The 22,156-nt window shown below is 54.8% G+C and overlaps 1 protein-coding gene across 2 annotated transcripts; it reads right to left on the bottom strand.

The window, feature by feature from the left end:
- Positions 1 to 1,565: 1,565 nt before the first annotated feature.
- Positions 1,566 to 21,713, bottom strand: IPO13 (importin 13). Of its 2 annotated transcripts, XM_045858955.1 has the most exons (20): positions 20,834 to 21,712; positions 18,352 to 19,088; positions 12,988 to 13,128; positions 12,734 to 12,875; positions 12,468 to 12,634; positions 12,138 to 12,258; positions 11,904 to 12,051; positions 11,292 to 11,473; positions 11,186 to 11,212; positions 10,880 to 11,014; positions 10,561 to 10,704; positions 9,179 to 9,259; positions 8,268 to 8,405; positions 7,980 to 8,076; positions 4,983 to 5,035; positions 2,690 to 2,756; positions 2,544 to 2,602; positions 2,298 to 2,387; positions 1,824 to 2,005; positions 1,566 to 1,735 (listed from the first exon to the last, which is right to left on the bottom strand). In XM_045858955.1, exons 1-20 carry the CDS (start codon positions 20,915 to 20,917, stop codon positions 1,639 to 1,641), a joined length of 2,892 nt encoding a protein of 963 aa, XP_045714911.1. In that variant the 5' UTR covers positions 20,918 to 21,712; the 3' UTR covers positions 1,566 to 1,638. The 2 variants fall into 2 exon arrangements, 1 of the variants encoding a protein (XP_045714911.1); XR_006787959.1 differs by lacking the exons at positions 1,566 to 1,735; positions 4,983 to 5,035 and having other exon boundaries at positions 1,955 to 2,005; positions 20,834 to 21,713.
- Between the last annotated feature and the right edge of the window lie 443 nt (positions 21,714 to 22,156).

Below are 22,156 nucleotides of genomic sequence, written 5' to 3'. Positions count from 1 at the left end.
ATACCCGCTCCCCGAAAATAACTACTTCGGTTTCAGCCACTCTATTGTCTCCATGGCTGTTTCCTTACTTGCAGAATGGGGCTTGTAGCAATAGTATTCCTAATTGGATTGCTGAGTCAAAACAATTTAGACATAAAATCTTACAAAGTAATCCTTCGCATATCATGTGCACTAAAAGTATTGCTATTATCCCAGTCGGTCAATCAGGCAAACATTGACCACTTACTGTTCACCAGGCAGTACATTCTTAGAGTTTAGTCTTTGGAGTAAGAATTGTCCCAGTTTACAGGTGAGGAAACCAAGGTTCAAAGAAGCCAACCACATGTCCAGTAAGACACAGCAAGTCTGGCACAAACCCAGGTCTGATTTCAGAAGCTGGGCTTTTTGACTGCTCATTTTCCTAGCGTACTGCGCTGCACTGGTCATGGGGGAGGGGGAGAAGAGGAGGGAGAAGACACGAGATAGCATGTCGTAGGGGAAGAGAACTAAGTGAGAAATCAAGAGTAAGGTGAGAATGGGGTACAGGGGACAGAGTGGCCTCAGGGGGTGGCACATGAAAGGCTGGCATGGGAAGAGATTGAGCGAGATGAAGAATGGACACAGAATTTGTGTAAAGTTTGGGAAAAGAGCAGGGGAAGGGGACGACTCTAAAAGTAACCAGTTCTATCACTTCTAAGGGACTCAGGCTCAAGGAAAGGAGTGGGGAGAACCCAGACGTGTTCCTCAGGTCTTACTGAGGAGATGGCTGGGGCGCCTGAGAGGCAGGCCGGGGGGAACTGTGACTGACAGTAAGGGAAGGAACCCTGCAAAGGGAGAGCAACAGGGCGGGAGCTGTCCCTGGTGCTGACCAAGCCCTGAACGAGGCGGGCTGGTCAGGTACCACAGAGTGGGGGAATTTCAGGTACACAGAGAATACTAGGTCCTGCCTTCCTCCTCTTCTGGGGTCTGCAATACCTCCTCCCACGCATGCTCAGTTCCACTTTCTACACCTCTCCCCAACCACGTGCAAGTTTGAGTGCCTCCATAACCCCACGCCAGAAACCTATCCTGGGACGCAAAGCCATTCTCCAGTTCTTCCCTCCCAACTGGACCCGGCCTCCCCTGGCCTCCAGCCTGAGTCCCAAGTCCTCTACTTCAGAAGCTTCCCATTCCCATCAGAGATGAAGCTTCCTCCATGCAGCCTTCCTTCACTGGTCCCATTCTCCTAGCTTGGCATGACAGCTGTGGACTACATCAGCCTTTGTTTAGGCAGAACAACACAAGACAGAACTAGGAATCCAGTACTCAACATTGTGGATTAAGTAGATGTATGCGTTCACGAAAGGTGTGTGGGGCTGATACTGCTGCGATCCCCAGCCCACCCCAGGGGCGATGGCAGTGCTCTGAATGGCTCCAGCCTAGGAGCAGCTGACTCTGGCAGTGCCCCTTCCACCCTAGGAGCAAGAGGTTGGCTCCACCACTTCCTACCAAGGCCTGGGTCCAAGCATCCTTCCATTTGTCCCCCAGGCCTTCTGGGGCCACCCAGTTAGGTGGCAGTGGCAGCAGAAAGGAAGCAGAGACAACAGTGCAGTGAGGGTCCAGGTTTACTCTTTGGGTACAGGGAGGCGTGAGGAGGTGTGGGTGGGGCAGGAATGCCCCTCAGTAGTCAGCTGTGTAATCTGTGCCATGCAGGCCCCGGCACAGCAGTGTGAACTCCTTCACCATCTCCTTCACCCGCCTCTTGTTCACTCGCTCGCTGAAGGAGAGAAGGGAGAGCGAGTTAGCACCATCCACCACTACCGCCTCTTCCAGACCTGAGCCCAGGAGCCGCCGGCTCTGCTCACCGAAGGATCTGATGGCTGAAGGTGTCCTTCTGTTCAGGACTGAGGCGGGCAGAGGGAAAACCAGGTGGTTGCAATGCCTCCTTGATCCACATGCTCAGGAGGCTGAAGCAGTGCTTGTTCAGAGCAAACAGGATATCGGCAAAGCAGTCCATGAGGCTGCGGGAGGCCTGGCCCCCAATGGCCTGAGGAAGACGGGTTCTCAGTATACCAGGCCTTGCCCCCTCTGCAGCAAAGGTGCCAAGCCATGTTCCACCCCCTCACAGTTCCTCAGCCATACTGCATCAGACAGGTGAATGCTGCTTTTTGAGAGCCAGCTGGTCCTCCCAGCAACTCTTACAACTTTCAGGCATTTAAATTAGGAAGAAACAGAGTTAGAGAGTTTAGGGGACCCAAGGCTCAAGGTTCCCAAAAGGGCAGCTGCCACAGCAGTGAGGGCCACCGCACCCACAGGAAGCCCCCATCTGCCCACCTCACCTCCAGCACTGCTATGAGCAGCACACGGCCGTCCTCCTGTACTACCTTTCCCACGGGTTCTACTTCCCCACATCGAGGCAGGAGCTCTGTCTGCAGAGGATGGAGAGGAGAGGCCCGTCAGCCCCAGCTCCTTGGCCCCTCATCCCAGAGACAAGACCTGTACACCACACCCCTACCCTCTGGAGGCCTGGGCAGGGCAGGCTGGGTGTAGGGGTGGGGGGCGTCAGGGGTCAGCCTGGCACTCACAAAGAAGCCACAGGAGGCCTTGACAGTAGGTGCCTCAGGGAACTTGAGGGCCAGCACAGCTGTGGGAGAGGCAGAGGCAGATTAGATGGGCCTAAGGATCCTCGAGAGGGGGTCCCAGGCCCACCTCTGCACCCGGCCATACTTACCACACTGGAACACAGCTTTGACATCCAACCGTTCGCACAGGAACAAATCTGGCTTCCGCTTCAGAGCCTGCAGGAGGTGGAGCTGGTAAGGCCAGCCCCAGCCAGCTCCAAGGACTGTCTCCCCCCACTCATCTGCCACCCCAGGGCCCAACATCACACCACAGGCAGAGGCTGCCGACACTAGCTACCCAGCCATCTCTGGGGCACCCAGACCATCCCAGAGTTCAGTAGGCCAGGAGAGAAGCAGCCAAGGAATGCTGAGTACATGTACATGTACATGAATACACTGGCGTATATCAGAGGGGTTCATAATGCAGATAGCTTGGGTCCCAAGTTACTGCCTGGGCAAACACCTTCCCCTCTCCCCTCCATCAGGGCCAGGCTCCTGCAGGCTCCAGGTGGCCAGCAGTGACCTGGCTTTGACTCAAAGAGGTAGCTGAGGCCCCCTTTGTTTATTAACAGGACGGCAGGAAGGAGAGATGGCAGCCAGACGGGGAACACAGCCCAACAGCCCCCTCCTGTGTCCTGTCATTGAGCAGACACCCTTCAGATCAGGAAGAGGAAAAGGAAGGTAGGAGCCTTGGGGCCACGGCCCCACCTTTCCCCCAGGGTGCCCTGTGTCCAGGCCCTTCTCAGCCATGCTCAGGCCAGGGGCCGTGTTGCCATGTGGGGCGGGGGGGTGGAGGGAGCACCGGGGGCAGATAGCCCACCCCAAGTGGTACCAGGACACAACTGGCACATCCTCAGGTGGCAGGAGGCGCTCTGCGCAGCTCCAGCAGTCATCAGACGCTGCTGGTCCCCGAAGCCTCCCAATGCACAGCACACAGACCCTAACCCTCCAGCCCCTGTGTGCCTTCCAGTCCGCCACACTCACTCACACGCAGACGCCCCCACAAGCACCATCACTGAAACACCCTGACCCTCAGACACACTTCTATCACATCCCTTACACACGCATACACTCTCCCACATTTCCACATTTGCAACACACCCTCACTACATATTCACACACCCAGTCCCCCACATCCCCAACCATGTCCACACCCACACCCTCAACCTGCCCAGTCTTCCATCTGGCACATACACCCTCCCAACGCAGCCACCTGCAGATACACTCACATGCCCTCAGCCCAAAGCTGCCCCCACACACACCCATCCAGGCCCAGAACACACTCCCTGTTCCCCACTCCTCTCACCTGCCCCCACATAAACAATAAGTTACCAGAGAGGGAGAACCATACCCGCTGCTGCTCACCATTGCACCCTCAGTGCCTAGCAGAGTACCGAGCATGTAATATGCCCTCAGGAAATGTTTGTAGAATGATTGAGCAAATACTACATTATTTACACTAGCCCATGGGACTCCCCCAATCTGCAGGAACCTGATAACACACAGAACTCCCATATGCTAAGCCCACATTCCCACAGCCTAACACATCTCTCTCCCAACACACATACTCCAACACAGACGTACCAACACCACAATGCGTGCGCTATCCTCCATAGTACACAGTGCTCCCCACAGCCCAACACACACTCGCTGCCCCCACACATCAACAGCCGAAACCCACCAGTGTCCACAGCACGTCAACATGAAACAGGCGTCGATGCACAGGTCCACACTCCAATTACACAGCCAGCGTAGCACTCACACTACTTACAGCGGCTTGTGGTTTCTGCTCCTCCCAAACCAAACTCCAGACAGAGCAGGTGAGGTCCAGCACACACCACATGCGAACACACCCCACACGGCCTCGCAGTGGAGCCAGCGCCCACCTCCCAGCAGCAGCACGACCCGTCCCATGGCCGCACTCAGCTCCCCCGCAGCACACTCATCTCGGCCCCCACCTTCGGAGCTCCTCCCAGCCTGCCTCTCAGGAGCAGGCTGGGGGCACCGAGGCAGGCAGTCCCCGGCAGGAGCACGGGGACAGTGAGCCCCGGGCCCTTGAACTCCAGTCCTGTCCCTGAACTTCTTGGGCACCCCAGCCGCACAGGAGCTGCTGGGCACGGGTGCCACCCTCCCGTGCCCACCCACACCAGGCCAGCCCACTCCCTCCCTTCGGGATGGGCCTCTCCCTGGTCTTTGTAGGAGGCTGAGCTAGCTGAGGCAGAGGGGCACTAAAGGAGAATGTTGGGTTGTCAACTTCCACGGAAACAGATGAAGAAACTCTATTCAACTGAACAGAAAAAAAATTTGTCAACAGAAAGCTAAAAATAGGCTTAAATTGAATTTCAACATAAGAGAAAGAGAAAGAGAGAGAACAGAACGTGAATGAATAAAACTAAAACACACCTGTGCCAGGAGTTGCATAAATGAATCAACAATATCAGGATGATCCCTGGGCCCTAAAATATAATAAAGATGGAACTTAAGAAAAAATTATACAAACAGCAACTCAACCTCATATAGTTATGTGGGACTGAGAGCCTGCAGGGAGACAGCGTGGGGCACATGAGCAGCAGGAAGCAAGATAAAGAAACAAAACATACAAAAACCATGAACTGGGAGAAGCCCAACAGAAAGAGACGGCAAAGTGAACGACGGGCCTGCCCCAGCTCCCTCCCAGGGGGCTTCCACCTATGCCCCACTCCTCCTCAGGTCGGCCCCCCACGTGACCCTTCTGTGCTCAGGCAGTGCTGGACCCCACACAGCTGAAGGAACAGCCCCGCACTCTTGCTCTGGCCTTCGGCAAGTTGGGGCGGCCCTCCACTGCTTCCTAGCACGTACCTCCCCATCACTAGCCACTGAACCGGAGGGCAGGGCCAGTTGGTTCTTGGTACCTCCTTTGGAGGCCTGGGTGAAACCCTGAAATGGCCGGGGTGTCTGGAACTGAGCAGGTACCCCCTCATTTTGATGGCCTTAGGGCTCTTGGTGTGGCCATGGAAAGGAACCTATGGGGTCCACTGAAACCAGAGGACTCCTTCTTGGGTAGGGCAGTGCCCAGTATGCTGCGGGGATGGCCAGGCAAGCCCCTGGCAGGGCCGAGGGAAGGAAACTGCATCTTGAGGAAGTCCCGCCCAGCAAAGCTCCTCCACACGGACACGGACTCAGCAGAGAGCCAGGCTCAGGGCCGAGGACCAGTTCCCACCATCGTCCCCCATGAAGAGAGAGGGAGCCCAGCTAATGTGTCGTCCCAGGGTGCAGTGGAAGGGCAGAGCCTGAGGCAGGGATGGCAAGACTGGGACGGCATACAGGTAAGGGGACCACCCTGTCCTTCCAGACAACCAACAAGCCCAACACATAGGAGACAGGACAATATTCTGGCTCCAGTTCTGATGACATCTGTGGCAAGGATAAGGCGTGTGCCCGGAGCTGCTGCCCAGGCCACTCCACTCTCTAGGGGAGGCGCTACAGGGGTGCCTGTCTGAGACACCACTAAGGAGCTGTGTGATCTTGCGCAAGCCACACTCCGTTTCCCCACCGTAAAGCAGGTGATAATCTCTTCCTGCTTTCTTCTCCAGGCTGTGAGTAGCCACTGATAAAACCTACCCCTGTCACATCTGAACCCTGAGTTATCCAAGCCCTGGAAGGCAAGCCATACGTGTCCCACTCCTTGGACCCGGGGGAACAACAGGTTGACCAGCAAAGGCCACCCTGCCAGTGGTGAGCCAGACAGTGAGGAAGGAGGGACCCAGGGCGGGGAGCCCTCAGCCTCCTTTCTCCAACTGCATCTGTGTCCGCTCTGTGCTGGCCTCATTCTCGACACGGGATGCAGAGAGAAGAGACCCAGCCTTGCCCTTGAGGGGCTTAGTCTAGGGACAGAGGCAGATGTGAAGGCTGATTATTGAGTGTAACTGGTGCTTTATCAGCAGTGTGTACATGACGCAGGTTCAGCACAAAGTCAGAGGCACCTGATTTTGCCTCCCAGAAGCTTCTGAAGAATGATGCATGGGTAAGGCATGAAGGAGAGAGAGTTTACCCAATAAACGGCTTTAGGCATTCCAGTCAGAGGAGCAAGGCACAGGGACCAACTGGGACACAGCAAGGCAAGAGTCAGTGTGGCTGGACTGCTGGAGTCACGGGGAGGCTGGCAGGAGAGGACGCAGAGAGGCGTGCAGGAGCTACACCAGGTGGGTAGGAGCGGGGTGCTAGCCTGAGAGCAATGGGGAGCAACGAGAGGGTTTGGAGCCAGGTGGGGAAAATGCTTAGATTGTGTTTTATAAAGAGCATGGCAGCTGCAGGGTGCCGAGGGACTGGAGAGAAGGGCGGATGTCAGGACAACCAGCTAGAAAGGTGCTGAGGGGATGCAGACACTGTGCTGAGACTTTGGCCAAGGAGGGTGGGGAGAAGGGGGCACACTGTGGGATGCTGAGGAGCCAGGACCGTCAGGACTTGTCCCCAGCTGGGTGCGAGGAGTGAAAGAAGTGGGGTTGGGGGTGACCACATCTGGGCTTCTGGCTCAGGTTTCTCCCCACCGTGGACCTGCCCGCAGCCCACCAGCGCAGAGGCCAGCATCATGTGACCAGACACCGAGGACGTAAGCAGAGAACACTCTGGCTCCAGCTGAGACCCCTGGAGAGCCTCAAACCTGTGGGCATGAGTCCAGGCAAGATTCATGAGGCTGGCAGAGAACGGTCCTGCTTCATTTCCAAGTTAGAAGCCTGGTTAGACACCAGGGGAAGCCTGGAGCCCCCTTTTCCCAACCCTCTCAGGCTAAGGGCCACAGTGAATGGGGGTGGGGGTGGGACCACAGCCACAGGCTTTTGGCCTGGAAGGGAATAAGCCTCGATGCAGGAAAAGGAATCCGCACTTACTGAGCACTTGTGTGCCAAAACCTCACACCAAGGGCCCAAAAGATGCTAATGTAATGCCTGCAACAATCCTGTCAAGTATAAGATGTCTCCATTTCGCAGATATGGAAACAAAGGCTTTGCAAAGGCAAGTGACTTGCCCAAGGTCACACAACTTGTTGGTGGTGATGAACTTAGAATCTAGGTGTACCTGACTTCAAAGCCCACGCCCTTTCTACTTTTAATTATACCCCAAAGAAAGGGAGCCAGCCTGGTACCCCAAAGCCCTCCGAGCTTCTGGCCCCACCTTCCCCATCATCCAGACTGGCCCTGAGCCCAGTATGCCAGAGACATCATTCACTCTCTTATCCACTTCAGCCTAAGGTGTCAGCTATTTGTAAGGTGACAGTTATTCATCCCATAAGTTTCCCATCAAGTCGCAAGTGCAACTCAGGGGACAGAGGAGAACAGAGTGGGCAGCTGTGGCTCCCCAGTCGGGGAAGCGGAGGCAGTGGCAGTGGCAGTGGCGGCAGCAGCACAGACCCCGGGCAGGACCTACCTTGCTGGAAGAGAGTGAGTGTGACGGAAGTGACGAGCAAGAAGAGGGCCTCGATTGGGGGGAAGTGGGCAGGCTCATGAGCAAAGATGTGGACCAGCTACAACAAAGAGGGGAACCCGGTCAGCTAGGTCCTGCCTCGCAGGAAAGGCCAGCCTCCCTGGAGGGCAGGCGAGGGCCTCTGCCAGGGCAACCATCCAACCCCCTCCACCCGCTGACCCCATCCTGGGTCAGACAGATCTCTGACTGGGATGAGATCTAGAACACGGCTGTCCCAATTAGGAGGCCCACCTGTCGAGTGAGGTCAAGAGCAGAGGCCTGGGGGATGGTGCTGTACATCCGACCCAGCATCTCACACAGCTGTGGCACCATGGGGGCAAAGTCATCCAACAGCGTCTTAACAGACTTCTCGAAAATAGCGCACACCGCCTTGGGAGGAAGCAAAGGGGCCCATGAAATAGGAAGCAAGATTGTATTATAATCACCAAATTTGCTAAGAAACTAGATCTTAACTGTTCTAACCCCTAAAAAGAAATCCTGAGTATGTGACCTGTTAATTATCACTATAGTGGCAATTGTATCATGTTATAATATACAAATGTATCAAACAACTATGTTGTGTACCTTAAATTTATAAATTGTTATATGCCAAGTATATTTCAATTGGAAAGAAAAAAAAAAAAAGAAAAGGAAAGTGCCCTGGTCAGCCAGTCCCAATCAGCTGGAACAGAGTGGAGGTCCAGCACAGAGGAGGCCCGAGAAGGGTGACAGACCCAGCAAGGTAAACGAGCCTGCCCCTCATCCTGAAAGGCGGGAGGCAGAAAGGCCCTTTTCAGAGGGGCACAGGCCGGAACTTTGTAACTCAACCCTTCCTACTTACATCTCCACCATCTCCTCTCTGGGAGCAGCAACAGCAACAAAATCCTCAATTGAAAAAGGCCGAAGGTCGGTCTCTGATGCTAAGGTGGATCCCTGACTGTCACTCGGCCACAACATCATAGTCCTTTGGTTGAGCACTTCTTGTGACACTGGAAAGTTTTGAATGTCTTTCCAAAAGATTCTTTATATCTATGAGACAGGATTCACCTCCTTTATTTCCTCAAGACCATCGCAAGCTTAAGTGGGGCAGTGACACGTTCCTCCTGCTCTTCCTCTGGGAAAAGTCACCATGGGGCAGACACACAGCAAGGGTCTGGGCTCACCTCCACCACCTGTGCATCGTTCAGCCATTTGCTCAGCACCTTCTGGATGAGCTGGAAGACCTGCTGCAGCACCACTACCACCTGGAGACACGGGAAGACGTCAGAGGCCCCCATCGACACTGGCACCCACCCGAGAAGCACACAGTGGTAAGAAGTAGGCCTGGAGTTCAAATTCAAACCTTTCACCCCTAGGCTGCATATTGACGACTCGGCTCATGAAACCCTGGCAGAAGCAGTGTTTGCTCAAAGCCCCATGAATGAAAGAGGATTATTTGAATTCTAGGGATCCTCTCAGAAGACGCCTCAAATTGCAAAGCAGGGATATTATGAGTGCTTCATAAGATTATTAAAACTTTGTAACTTTAAAGAAATCACTTTCTATACACTTCCGCTCAGTAAAACTCTTAGTGTCAAAAGCCTGTGGGCTGGCCCCTGAAGTGGAGACTCTGTCTCACCCACACAGGCTCAGGTTAGACAGTGCCCAGGGCTGCAGAGACACAGGAGCGGAGAGCAGAAGGAGGGCCTGGGAGTGGGGGACAAGGCAGGATGGCGGCTGTCGCAGAAGAAGGGGCTCTGTGGGAGAGATTCAGTCTGGAGCCAAAGGGTAACTGAGACTTGGGTAGGGGGTTGAGTAGAGTGGCCAGGACATTGTGGCTTCCTTTTCTTCCTCTTCTTGCTTTTTGGTGCCCCAGGAGAAAGCAGTAAAGGGGGTACTGGGAACAATGATCAAAGCAATCCCTCACATTTGCACAAAACTTTGCAGTATGCAAAGTGCTTTCACTCAAGACCACATCTGCTACCTGGAAGTTGTATGAGATGAGCAAGCCAATACTCTGAGAGCCACAGTTCTGAGTGGGAAGCTGAGGCTTGCCCCAGATCAAACAGCTTATAAGTGGTCACCCAACCCGCTGCGCCCAAGCTTACTCCAGCACTTGTCACAGTGCTTTGGGACAATCTGTTTACATTATTTCCTCTGACCGGGAGCAACTCGAAGGTAAGAATGATTACATGCGGGACACGTAAGCATCCATGGTGCCCACAGGGGACAGTGAATGCTGAAGGAGAAGGTCCCAGAGCTGGGGGCCAAACAGGGGTCTATAATTACATCACTTAGGATAATGTCAGTGTCCCCTATGGTGTGGAGGAACCACGACAACACCACCAGAGTTGGGCTGGGGACAAAGACACCACCCACAGGGTGGGACAATGACATCACTCCCCACAGAGCTGGGGGGCAATGATAAGATAATTCACAGGGTCAGGGGACCAAATGCATCATGCCCCAGGGGAACAATGGCAATATTACCCACGGAGTTGGAGGTGACAATGACTTTCCCACAGGGGTGGGGGATGGGGGCAATGGCAATGACAACATCACCCACGGGGTTGGGTCCCTGGGGCACTGGCAGCTTCCGGAGCTCAGAGCCTTCGTGATCATCCTCATGATGACTGATGTCCAGTGTGGTGAAGAGGTTGGAGAGGAGCCCCAAGATGTGGACAATGGCCAGCTTGTTGGAGGGATTGGGCTGTGGAGAGAAGCAAGCCCAGTTCTGGATCTCCCAGTCCAGCTTGGAGCCCTGGCCCCAGTTCTGACTGCCAGCTCCAACCCCACCCCTCGGCAGCACAGCCCACACAAACGGAAGCCCCAGCATCCCACCCTGCCCCTCCCCGGCCACACACACCCCACCCATGCTCACTCACTATCTCCTCTGCCAGCTTCTCCAGCTGCTGGATGTAGGGGGAGATGAGCAGGTGCAGGTTCTTAAGGATCTCTTCCACCTGCAGCGCTGACAGCAGGAAACCCAGAGCCTGCATCAGCCACATGCACTGACTCGTCTGTGGGACAGAACATGGAGGGTCAGTCCTGAACACACCTGGTTGTGGGTGGGAGAATGAACTGACTAGGGAAGCTTCCAAGAACAGGGAATAAGGACCCACACAGTAGATAGTATTTCTGTGGGTTCTTGCAATGTCCCCAGCGAACCCCCTAGAAACTTTTGAGCTCACCTTGTGGATCTGTTTCATTAGCACATCCTGGGGATAAAAATAAGAAATATGGCATCAGAGCAGTGGAGTGCCCCCAGGCCCAGCTCCACCCAGGACCTCTGCATACCTGGGAGACAGCTACAATGTTGGCAGCATAGGGTGGCAGGTCATACTTGCATTCTCGGCAGATCTTCTTGAGGGTGGACACAGAAGAGACAGAGAGCTCAGGGTTGCCTAGGGCATGCAGCACGAGGGGCAGAACGCTGTTGATCATGACGGGGTGGTCAGCCAGCCATTCAGACAGAGCTCCTGGAGGAAGAAGGGAGGGGGTGGGTAGCCGAGGCAGGCCATGTCCTTGCGAGGCAGACAGAGCTCCCAAGCAGGGTCAAGTTGTAGCCTCCCCGTATAGAGCAGTGCTCATTCAAAGGACTGAATGCGCAAATATGCATGCACGTGACCAAACATTATCCATGAAGCTGAGAAGCAGGAAGGAGTTACTGAGCTGAGGCCCAGCACTGCTGTTTCATTGACAGTGAACTGGCCTCGCTGAACTGCAGCTCAACACACTCAGCAGGAAGGACCCCCAGCTGTGCCAGGACAGTCAGTTGGCTGCAACACCGACTGCATGTGTGGGCGTCTGCGTCTCTCCCATTTTGGACAGGACCCAGCAGGCTGGCTGTAGCTGGGACGGATGACTACGGCTCTGAGAATGTGCTCATGGGTGTGTGCCAGGTCTCACCAATGGTGAACATGACGGTGTCGGCCAGCTGCACGTTGCTGATGCTGATCCGCGGAATGAGGCCGATGAGCCCAGGCACCACATCAGAATAGTTGACGTCGATGGTCTCTGCGATGGACTGGAAGCCATAGAGCAGGGCCTCTGTGTGCTGGGGAAAGAGGGAGCCACTGGCTTGGCTGAAGGGCAGGGTGTGACAGATCTGGGAGGGCTGAGGGCATCAGGCTTGGGGGGTACCTGCCAGGAGTAGGGCTCCTCTGAGCTGGTGAGCAAACGACCCAGCTTGTCATAAAGGTTGCTGAGCAGCTCGGCCCCCAGCATTTCATAAACATACATGAGCGTGTCTGAGATGTCCACCCTGAGAAGCAGATGAAGGCCTTGTATACAGCCTGGATCCTGCCCCCAAGCCCAGGAGCCCACCCTGGTCCCCTCAAAACCCTGTAAAAGTGCTTAGGGAACAGAGAAAGGGGTCCCGGGATTCAGAAGGCCTGGCCTTGGGCCCCTCCCCACATTGCCTTCATTATTTCAGGACTCCATTAAGGGCTAGCACCAGCCTGCCACCATCACCTGTAAATTCGGAACTGCTCCTTCTCGTCTGAGGACCAGAATCCATACTCCTCGTCAGAAGGGAACTGGGCCTTGTGCAGAAGCACATCCACCAGCTGGAAGTAGACCGGCCGGTACACCTGCTGGTACACAGCCTGCTTCTCAGCCTCGAAAGACAGAATGTCATCCTGAGAGAGCCAGGGACGAGTATTAGCCACCTCGTCAGCAGCCACTGAAGCCCACCTTCTTTCATCACGGCCTCCTCCTACCGGAGGTCACAGACACACCTGCAGTGTGTACCAGAAGGTGAGGGTCAGGGAGCTGGTGGTCTCATTGACAGGATAGTGGCCAGGGATACCCGTGCAGAACATGATCATGTTGACAAGGGCCAGGAAGCTCTGCCAGTGGTCCACCTGGTCCAGCAAGGCCCTGGGAAGGAGAAGTCAGAGTAAGGGTACTCCACTGACCCCAAGAGGCCTCCATGGCCCCTCTCCCCGCTTAGAGTACACTAAATTCCACCCCCAGCTGCCCCACTCCTCACCGAGAGTGGTTCTCGCCCAGGGCCACAGCAATGCGACAGATGCCATGGGAGGTTTCCATGTCCCCATTCTGCACGGCCTGTCGCAGCTGATCCTGCAGTCCCAGCACCAGTGGGATGAGTTTCAGGAGTGTGTTCACATACCTGGAGGCACGAGGGGAGGAGACCTGTCAGAGCCGCCTGCCTATCCCTCACCAGATCTGAAAGAAAGGTACATTCTCCCTGTGTCCCGTTAAAGCCCCCTCCCCACACCAAATCCAAAGAGAAAAGAGGTCAGAGCCGAGATGGCAGCTTTGAAGCTGCCCATGTCAGGAAGAACCTTAGGTCAGAGACCTCCAGGGCAACGCTGGAAAGGAAGTGTGAGGTCAGAATTATGGGTTCAGTTGTGCTTCCTATTAGACTTAGAATTGGTGCTGGGATGCATTAAGAGTTTGGAGGAGTTTAGGATGAGGTAAATGTATTTTGCATATGGGAAGGACATAAATTTTAGGGGGCCAGAGGGCAGATTATTAGGGGTTAAGTCATTCTCTCCTCCAAAAAAGTTGAAGTCTTAACTTCTATAGTACCTCAAAACGTGACATTATTTGGCAATAGGGTATTACAGACAAGGTCATGGCGGGGGGACCTAATACAATATGACGGGTGTCTGCATAAAAATACATCCATGTGAAGACAGACACCTGCAGGGAGAATGACGTGCGACAGAGGCAGAGAGTGGAGTTACACAGCTGCATGCCAAGGAACAGCAAAGAGGGCTGGAAAACCACCAGAAGCTGGGAGGAGGCAAGGAAGGATTCCCTAGAGGTTTCAGGCGGAGCTGACACCTTGGTTTCAGACCACAAGCCTCCACAATGGTGAGACAGTAAATTTCTGCTCTTTAAAGCCACCGAGTGTTTGGTACTCTAAGACAGCAGCTCCAGAAAACTAACACAGACACTGTTCAAGGAGACTGAACAGGATGGAGAGAGAAGAGTTAACACAGGCTTGGGAACCCTGTTAAAGGCTTCGAAAGGCAGCGACAGCTCCTCCGAGCATCAGTCTCTGCCTTCCACCCACCCCCTACCAAATCCTAAATTCTAGATCCTCTGGTGGCAGCAGGAAGGGGAAGTAGATGATGAACTCAGAGAGCTAAGAGGCAAAGTGAACAGGACTTGATGTGAAGATGGGGAAGAGTCAGGGACAAGTCTCAGGTTACTGGCTAGAGAACCAGGGAGACGGTGGGGCTGTGCACTGAGACCTGGAGGGCTGGCTGCAGGAGGACAGCAACACACGTAATGGGAGGCTGGACCGTTACACATGTTTGGTCCGAGATACTGGTGAGATATGCAGGTAGAAGTGTTCAGAGAACTGGACATAAAAACACGCAACCCGACAGAGAGGTTAGAGGAATAGACAGATTTCGGAGTCATCAGAGGACGGCTGGGGAATTGCTCAGGAAGACAGTGCTGAATGAGAAAAAAGAAGGCAGTGCAGCTCAGAGCTCTGACGCTCAGTGATCCCTAAGGGTGGGGTAGAGGAAGCACAGTACACGAAAGAGACGAGAGAAGGCTAGACCATCCACTGGACTCCTCCCCAGTAGCTTGCTCTATGGAGATCAGATTAAGCAGAGAAAGTGACACTCTCAGGAGGAATCAGGTGCTTAGGACCCCTCTGCTGTCAATCACAGTGTCACCATACTGATCTATGCAGAGGTGTGAGGGGGGAATACTGAATGTCCGGGAATTCTGTCTGGACTTACCCAAGCACGTTGCTAGGCAGGTAGCCCCATAACCTTAGGCGTAAGATGTGGACAGAGGCAACCAGTCCAGTATGCTGCCCTCCACATCCCAATTCTGGTGAGATCAGATGTCCATGCCAGCACACCCTAGCCCAAGACGGCCCCAGGGGCCGCTGCCTAGAGACAGCTGGGGAGGCTTCAGTCTCATGATCCTGACACCGGCTGGACCATCAGACAATAGGCACCTTCAGGCCGGACTCGGGCACAAAGAGCAGAGACATGGCCGAGGCCATGACCCATGAGTTCCCCAGCAGCTGAGATGGGGGGGCAGGAGGTAGTGCCCTACCCTCAAAGCACCCCCACTGTATTCCAAAGCTCCCTCACACCTGCCAAAATCCCTGTACTCAGTAGGTCCTCAATGAAGGTTCTTAATTTGTCTCAGCTGAGCCTGATAATAAGTCAAGGACAGCATAGCTCAGAAGGACTCAGATTGTTACTCAAGGTCACACAGAAACGGAGAGACAGGCTCCAGGCAGAGAAAGGCCCTTGCGCTGCTGCAGGTCTGCTTCCCTTCCAGGGCCCGGCCTGCGTTTCCCCAAAGGATCTGCATGGGTCTCCGCCCACATCTCAAGTCCTAACTGCTGGGGGCATCCACAAGCCTGTCTAATGCACCATCTCTCCTCCCCCAGCCACCAGTGAAAAGTTTTTCCAGGATTAAAAACCTTTTACAGCGGCGGGGGGGGGGGGGGGGTGGAACACTTCAAAGGAGAGGGAGCCGGGCGAGCAGCAGCAGCTGTGGAGGAGAGGGAACAGGGCGACTGGCGCGCACGCAGCCTTAGCCGAGAAGGGCGATGTCAGGAAGCCTGACATGGGCAAGCCTGATGTGGGCAAGGCAGTGGCTGGATGGCCCGGGAGTCAAAACCATTGAAGGTGACCTTCTCAATCAGTGCTAGGGAACTAGACAAGAATAGAGCAAGGTTCAAAATCTGACCCTGGGCTGGGTGTAGCCCACCCACTGGGAAAACTCTTGGATAGATTTTCTACACCTGGGCACCTGTGCCTGAGAACTGTGAGTAGACAGGAAAAAAACCTGAAGCCCCCAGAAGTTTCTAGGTTTGGGGGAAGGAGGTAAGAGAGGATGTCTTTAGGGCTATGGCTGAGACTGGTTCAAGAGGGCTGATTCCAGTCAGTCAGCTCGAGCTGCTGGGGCATGGCTGCTGGGACTCCTTAGCTGCCACTCACACTGAGCTCAGCCCAGACCTGCAATTAGAGATCCAGGAGCAGAGCTGAAAATGGGGAGAGTTGCTAAGCAACAAAGGGAGCTGCAGCCAATAGGCGGTCAGGAGGCTGTGGGTTCCCTCACTGGCTTCTTGCTTGCTCATTGGTTCAGAGAAGAGGCATCAATTACCTGCCAAAGCCCTGGAGACAGGCACGGCGGGTAAACCTGGGTGTATCCAAGGACATCCCACATCACCCACACCCTGGCCCTGGCCAATGCCCCTTACCTAACTGTCTGAACCCAGCCAGCACTTGAGCTTCAGGCTTCCAAGAAAGGCCTTGACCTGGGACTTGGTACCCAACTTAAGTAGGGAAACCTGGGAAACCAGGGGAAAAGCATCATACTAACTACCAATGTAATAATGATATAAAATACTAGCAACTGCAGTTTATAGAGTGCACAGGAACCATGCTAAACCTTCCACAGACATGGTTTGATTACCCCCTAACAAAATAGTCTTTATAAAATACCAGACACAGGCCCTGTGCACATTATCCTATTTAAATCTAAAACTCTGTGAGGTCGATGTGATCACACGCATTTTACTGATGAGAAAACTGAGGCTTAAAAGTGGATCACCCAAGGTCTCGGATCTAGTAAATGGACCATTTAAGATTCAAACTCAGATGTGATTAATGCCAAGGCTAGCGTTGTTACCCACTCCCATATGCTTTCTCTTTCAGCACCGTTTTCCCCTCCAACTCTGCCAAGGGCCCCCGCAGCCCCATGTCTAAAATGTGAACCTCAGGCCTCCAGTCTTACCCAGGCCAGTCCACCTTATTCCAAAAATTCCATCATGCCATTTTCTCTGCTTAAAATTTTTATATCACCCTCAGGATAAAGACTGAAATCTTAAGCTGGCTGACAAGGTCCTACGTGATCTGGGCCCAGATCTCCTACAACTGGCCCTGAAACCCTGCTGTCTAATCACACCCAGTCACCAGGCTCTCTCACACCCTTGCTTGGGCCCTTTCATCTGTCCCATACGTCCTCACCATATCCTTCCCCTCCATCTGACCAACTCTTACACAGCCTTCAAAGCACAGCTCCGTTGGTGCCTCCTCTGGGAAACCTTTCACGACCCACAGACTGGGTTCGATGCCTCTTCTAGGCTCTTACAGCAGCCCCGCTCCCTCCATTAGAGTATTTATCACATGGGACTATACTTGCCCATCCGTGTATCTACTAGGTTATGAGCTCCTAACTTGCAGAAATCAACCCATTCATCTTCGTGCTCCTACTGCTCGGCACAGGGCCCAACACAGAAACAGGTGGTGCTTAATAGACATTTGCTGAACAAACACCTCACTACACTCACTTACCTTCTTTGGAGTCCTTACATGCACCATGGTACCGCCCACCACAGGCCTTCGCACCTGCTGTCGTTTCTGAAGCCTGCAACGCTCCCTCTGCCCCCCGACCTCTCCTAGCCCTGCTCCTACCCCTCATCACTCAGGAAACTCCTACTTTTCACCCATTCAAAAAGTACTGAATGCCACCCAGTGCTGCCAGGCACAATGTGACAAAATAAAATGACAGAGTGCCTATCCTCCCAGAGCTGAGAAACTAATGGGGAGACATACATTAATTTATAATGAAACTGTGTTATGGGCTAAGGAGGAAAAACACTGGGAGTTCTGAGATAAAAATAATAGAGAAGACCAAACTTAGTCTTAAAAATCATTGAGGACGTGAAGTCTCAGCTGAGGCAGAGGTGATATGTCAAGTACCTGTGACGGCTCAGAGCCTAGGAGGAGCGTGGGACATTGAAGGAACTGAAAGGCTGTAAGAGTGAAGAGAGCAAGGAGCATGGCCTGAGACGAGGCTGGAGATGCCGTACTGGGCAGCATCTCCGGGAATCACGGTAAGAACTCTGAACTTCATCCTAAGGGCAGTGAGAAGCCACTGAAGGGTTCTGAGCAGAAAGGGAAGTTTAGAAACTCCTTCTCAAAAGATCACTCTGGCAGCTGGGTAGACAATGAAGGGTGTAAGAGGCAAAATTGGGACTGGTGAGAAAGCTCTACAGTAATCTGGGAGGCGACGACAGGTTGGACTACAGTGGTGGCAGCAGAAATGCAGCAAACAGATTTGAAATATGGTAAGGGTCAGAATAGCCAGAACTTGGCTGAGAGAAAGAGGAGAGTCAACTATGTTAATTGAATAATTCATTGGATGGTTAGGCATTTAATGTCTGTCTCCCTCTCTGAACCATAGGACAGGGGCCCTGTCTTGATTGGTTCCTTGCTGTACCTCCAGCATAGGACCACACACTTGGTTGGCACCCAACTAGAGTTTATTGAACAGATGGGTGGATGGACATGTGGCTGGAGGAACAGACTGTCCCTCTCTGGAAAGGTGGGGACCAGCTCACCTCTGGGCATCAGGCTGCGAGATGGCATTGACAATGGCCTCCACACTGCTATCGAAGAGCTCCGAGTCCTGCAGAGCAGTGAAGGCAGCTTGAATGAGCGCCTCGCAGTCCTGCAGTGGCACCTCCAGCTGCACCCAGCTGGAAAAGCACTTGAGCACCTTCTGACGCACACAGATGGGTGAGTTGGGCTGCTGTAGCAGCTGCTCCAGCAATGGAAAGACAGCCCCACACTCCATTGCCAAGCTGGTCCGCACCAGGCCTTTGCGATACTGGGGCAGGCGACTGGTCTGAAATTCCTCAGGCAGCACTGTTAGTAGCTCTAGCAGAGCCAGGCAGCGACCCTGGCCATCCACTGGTGAGTCCTCAGCCTGGAAGAGTCGTACCATATCTGCCACAGCACATGGCCAAGCTTCAGGCATCATGCTGAGAGCCAGCGAGGCCAGTGCCACACATAGCCGAGTCAGCACAATCTTGGAACCACTGGCAAAGCAGGTGATCTGAGTGAAGAGCTGTGCCTTTAGACTTTCATACTGGTCAGTGGGGATGTCACTCCAGTAGCGAGAGATCTTGATGTGCAGGGCACTGGCCCCAAAGTACTGGATCTCAGGCACCTTGTCAGGCTGCAATAGCTGCCAGCTGAAGTGCCAGGCCTGTGGGGAGACCTGGGCCTGCATCAGCCACTTCTGAGCCAGGTTCTTGTTCTCAATGTTGGGGTCGTAGTAGAGCTGGTGCAGCGCCTGCAGGACAGCACAGGATTGAGCAGGTGCTGGCCACTCTGGGTCCTGCCAGAGCCCATGAAAGAAGGCGTGACTTGGTCCTGCAAGACTGCTCTCTCTTTCTGACTGAGGGGCTGAGCAGAAAGGGAGAGCTCAAGGCTCTGCAGTTTTCTGGGCCTGGGGTCCTGCCGATATCTTGAGAGCCTGAACTTTGTCCATGCTCTATCATATCCTCTTCTCCTTATAGCAAAACATTATGGGTCCAAAGAGTGAACCTCCACAAGAAAGCACACACAACCAAAAAAGGGGAGACTGAGCTCACCGAAGGGGAGGCATGTGAGGTAAAGGGCAAGGCCCGGATGGAAAGAATGGCTCCACAGGGATGAAGCTAAGCTTGAGAAGAGCACGGAACAGCCTGAGAGGCCCTGACCCTCCCAGGCACAGCTGTTCCCATCAACTCCAAAAGCTCCATCAGCTCCCCTAGGATCATCCCTAGGTCACCCCAGATGCTGGTACCAAAGCCAGTGTGAAATGTGAGAAGGACTAAGACTTTGCCAGGCAGCCCATACTGGAGAAGGGGGTGAGAAAACCCCTCAGAGAGTGCAGGAGAGGGTCCAAAAAGTTCATCCAGAGAAGGCTTAGCCTGCAGCCCTGGCAAATGCCTAGCCTGGAGCTCTCAACTGGCTGAATTCCCCAGGGTCCCAATTCTACTGGGACTTCACACAGTAAGAAAACAGATTTATCTCCCTGGTAGCACGTGGAACAGTGCGCCACCATGCCAACACTGTACAGCCCCAGGGGGTGGAAGAGTGAGGCTAAGACTCTGACCTCCTAAGCAGTCTCCATCCAAGTAGATTTGACCGTATCTGTCCCTCCGACAGCCAGTTATGGCCACTGTCCCTGTTTGGCTGCTCAGGGATGCAGAAGCAGAGAAAAGCAGCAGCAGGGAAGCATCCTCACCATTTGGTATGGTGAACAGGGCTCAAGAATAGCAAATGAGTATTTGCAACTCTTCCCTATTTGCCATCAAGGTAGCCCCACTCATCCTGGGAGCAAGGATGCATTTCTGCATTCCAGGCCTCTGGGGGAAGAACCCAGAAGAGAACCAGAGAGGCAGTTTTCAAAAAAGACGGACTGGGCAGTGAGGGAGTCTGGGAGGGCCGTGGCAGGAAGCTATATGGGCAGACGAGTAGGAAAGAACTTCGAGGCTGCCAGCAAAACCAGGCCCCTTGGACCCAGCACAAAACAAAGGGGGCCAGCCATACTCCTGCCTGGCTTCGTACAATAAAGGACCCTTCACCAAGAAAGAGTGAAAACACAACCCAGATTATTTTAGTCCCAGCTTATTTTCTGAGCCCCTGATTTCAACAAAAAGGGTCCAGGATGGTAAGGCATAACTACGACTGCTGGGGACTGAGCTGCAGGTCTCCTGGGTTCCTGGTTTCTCACTGCACTGCTCATGCAGTTCCCACAGAGCGGGAGAACAGCCAATCTGGCTGGAGGTCTAGGCCGTCGGCACTCTGGTGGGACCATCCCAAGACCCTAGAGTATCTGTGCACAGAGTACCCATGTCTAAGGAAAGCCAAATATAGCCCATTAGGGCACTGGAACACTGATGTCCTGCTTGCCCCGAGAGACAGCTAATGCCAGATGTCCTGGGGGCACCATCCCAGCGGGCACCCAGCCCAGGCCTGGGCTCTGGCATTAATGTCAGCGCCCAGAACTTCTGCTCTGTCACTGGAGTGCCCACCCCAGGGCCCTCATACCTTCTCCACGTTCTCCACAGTGAAGTCCAAGGCTGGTGCTGCTCCAGCCCCTGCAGCCCCCGGCTGCTCCTCCCGCCGGTCCATCTTTGCTCCCTCCCCGGCAGGGAGGGGGACCCTGACCTTCTCCTGCCCCAGCCCCTTGGCTGCTGGCCCCCCTTGCTAGACCTTGGCTTGGGTGACCAGGAAGTGATGTGGTGACAGGGGACCCAGGGTTGGCATGGCTGCCGAGGCCTCCCCACCTCGGTTGGGGGTTGGGGGGAGGCTTGCCAGAACCCAAGAAGGGTGCTCTTAGGAGGAGACCCACTGCGGGGGACTCCGAGGAGGGAGCCGTCTGCGAGTTCTCAGGTGGGGGTCCCAGTGGCAGGTCACGGCTCTATTTCCAGAATCTGTGAGGAGGGAGTCATAGGGGAGGGAGGCCGGTGGGGAAAACGGAGCCCTTGGCCCGTGAGGGGTCACAGGGTCGATGGCCTGTACCCACAACACCCTCGTCTGAGTGCACTCCTGGGTCCAAGGAGGAGGTCACTGGGGTGGGAGGTCACGGGGGAGAGAGCCCTTCGCGGGTTACGGAAGGCGATCCAACGAAGCGCGGGGTGCAGCTTCGACCGTCTGGAGCGAAGAGTCCGTAAGGTTGAGGGGCTGTGGCAGGTCCCCCTCCGCTCGGCCTGGCCCGCGCTCTTCTCAACGCCCGGCTGTGGCCCCGCTACCGCCACTGCCTCCGCCCCAGTGACTGACAGGCGAGCCAGCCTGGCCGGGACGGGGCGGGGACCTTAGCGAGGCGCAGGCTGCCCCGAGCGCCAGTTTCTGGCGCTGTCGACTCAGGCCCCGTCCTTTCCCCTCATCTGCCCTGACTCGGCCCGGCCCGGCACAGCCCGGCACGGCCAGCGGAACTGCGCGGAAACTCATTCCGGGTCTTTGGTCCTGTCCTCGCGCCAGTCCGCCCGCCACCGAGCAGGCGATGGAGCGGCGTGCCGCGCGAGGACCTCGCCGAGCCGAGGACCCGTCGCTGGGCACCCTGGGAAATGTAGTCCAAGTGCGCCTAGCGGGAGGGCGGTGCCTCGAGGCGGAGGCCGGGAGCACGTGGGCTTGGGGACTTGTGGAGCCCCGAGAGCCCCGGGCTTACTGGGGCCGAAAGGCACCGCCAGTGAAACCGGCAGGGGAGCTGCAGAGCAACTCCCTGGGACTGTGTGACTCTCAAGGGGTGGGTGGATGAGGTGGGAGTCCCAGGCTGGAGGAAAAGGGGTGTGTGTGTGTGTGTGTGTGTGTGTGTGTGTGTGTGTGTGTGTGTTGGAGGGCGGGTGGGATGGGGTGTGGGGGAGAGGATAG

Source organism: Phyllostomus hastatus, unplaced genomic scaffold, assembly GCF_019186645.2.
Source record: "Phyllostomus hastatus isolate PE091 unplaced genomic scaffold, TTU_PhHast_1.1 phas_scaffold_182, whole genome shotgun sequence".
In the NCBI taxonomy this organism is placed as follows: Eukaryota; Metazoa; Chordata; class Mammalia; order Chiroptera; family Phyllostomidae; genus Phyllostomus; species Phyllostomus hastatus.
This window is presented reverse-complemented; position numbering and strand designations above follow the sequence as displayed.

Bases quoted from the DNA above. Each gene is read 5' to 3' on its own strand.
- IPO13 (XM_045858955.1), bottom strand. From the start codon at position 20,917: ATGGACCGGCGGGAGGAGCAGCCGGGGGCTGCAGGGGCTGGAGCAGCA. The intron at 19,089-20,833 runs GTATGAGGGCCC...GCTGTCCTGCAG, and splicing joins CTGTGGAGAACGTGGAGAAG to GCGCTGCACCAGCTCTACTA. The intron at 2,603-2,689 runs GTAAGTATGGCC...CCTCTCCCACAG, and splicing joins CAAAGCTGTGTTCCAGTGTG to CTGTGCTGGCCCTCAAGTTC.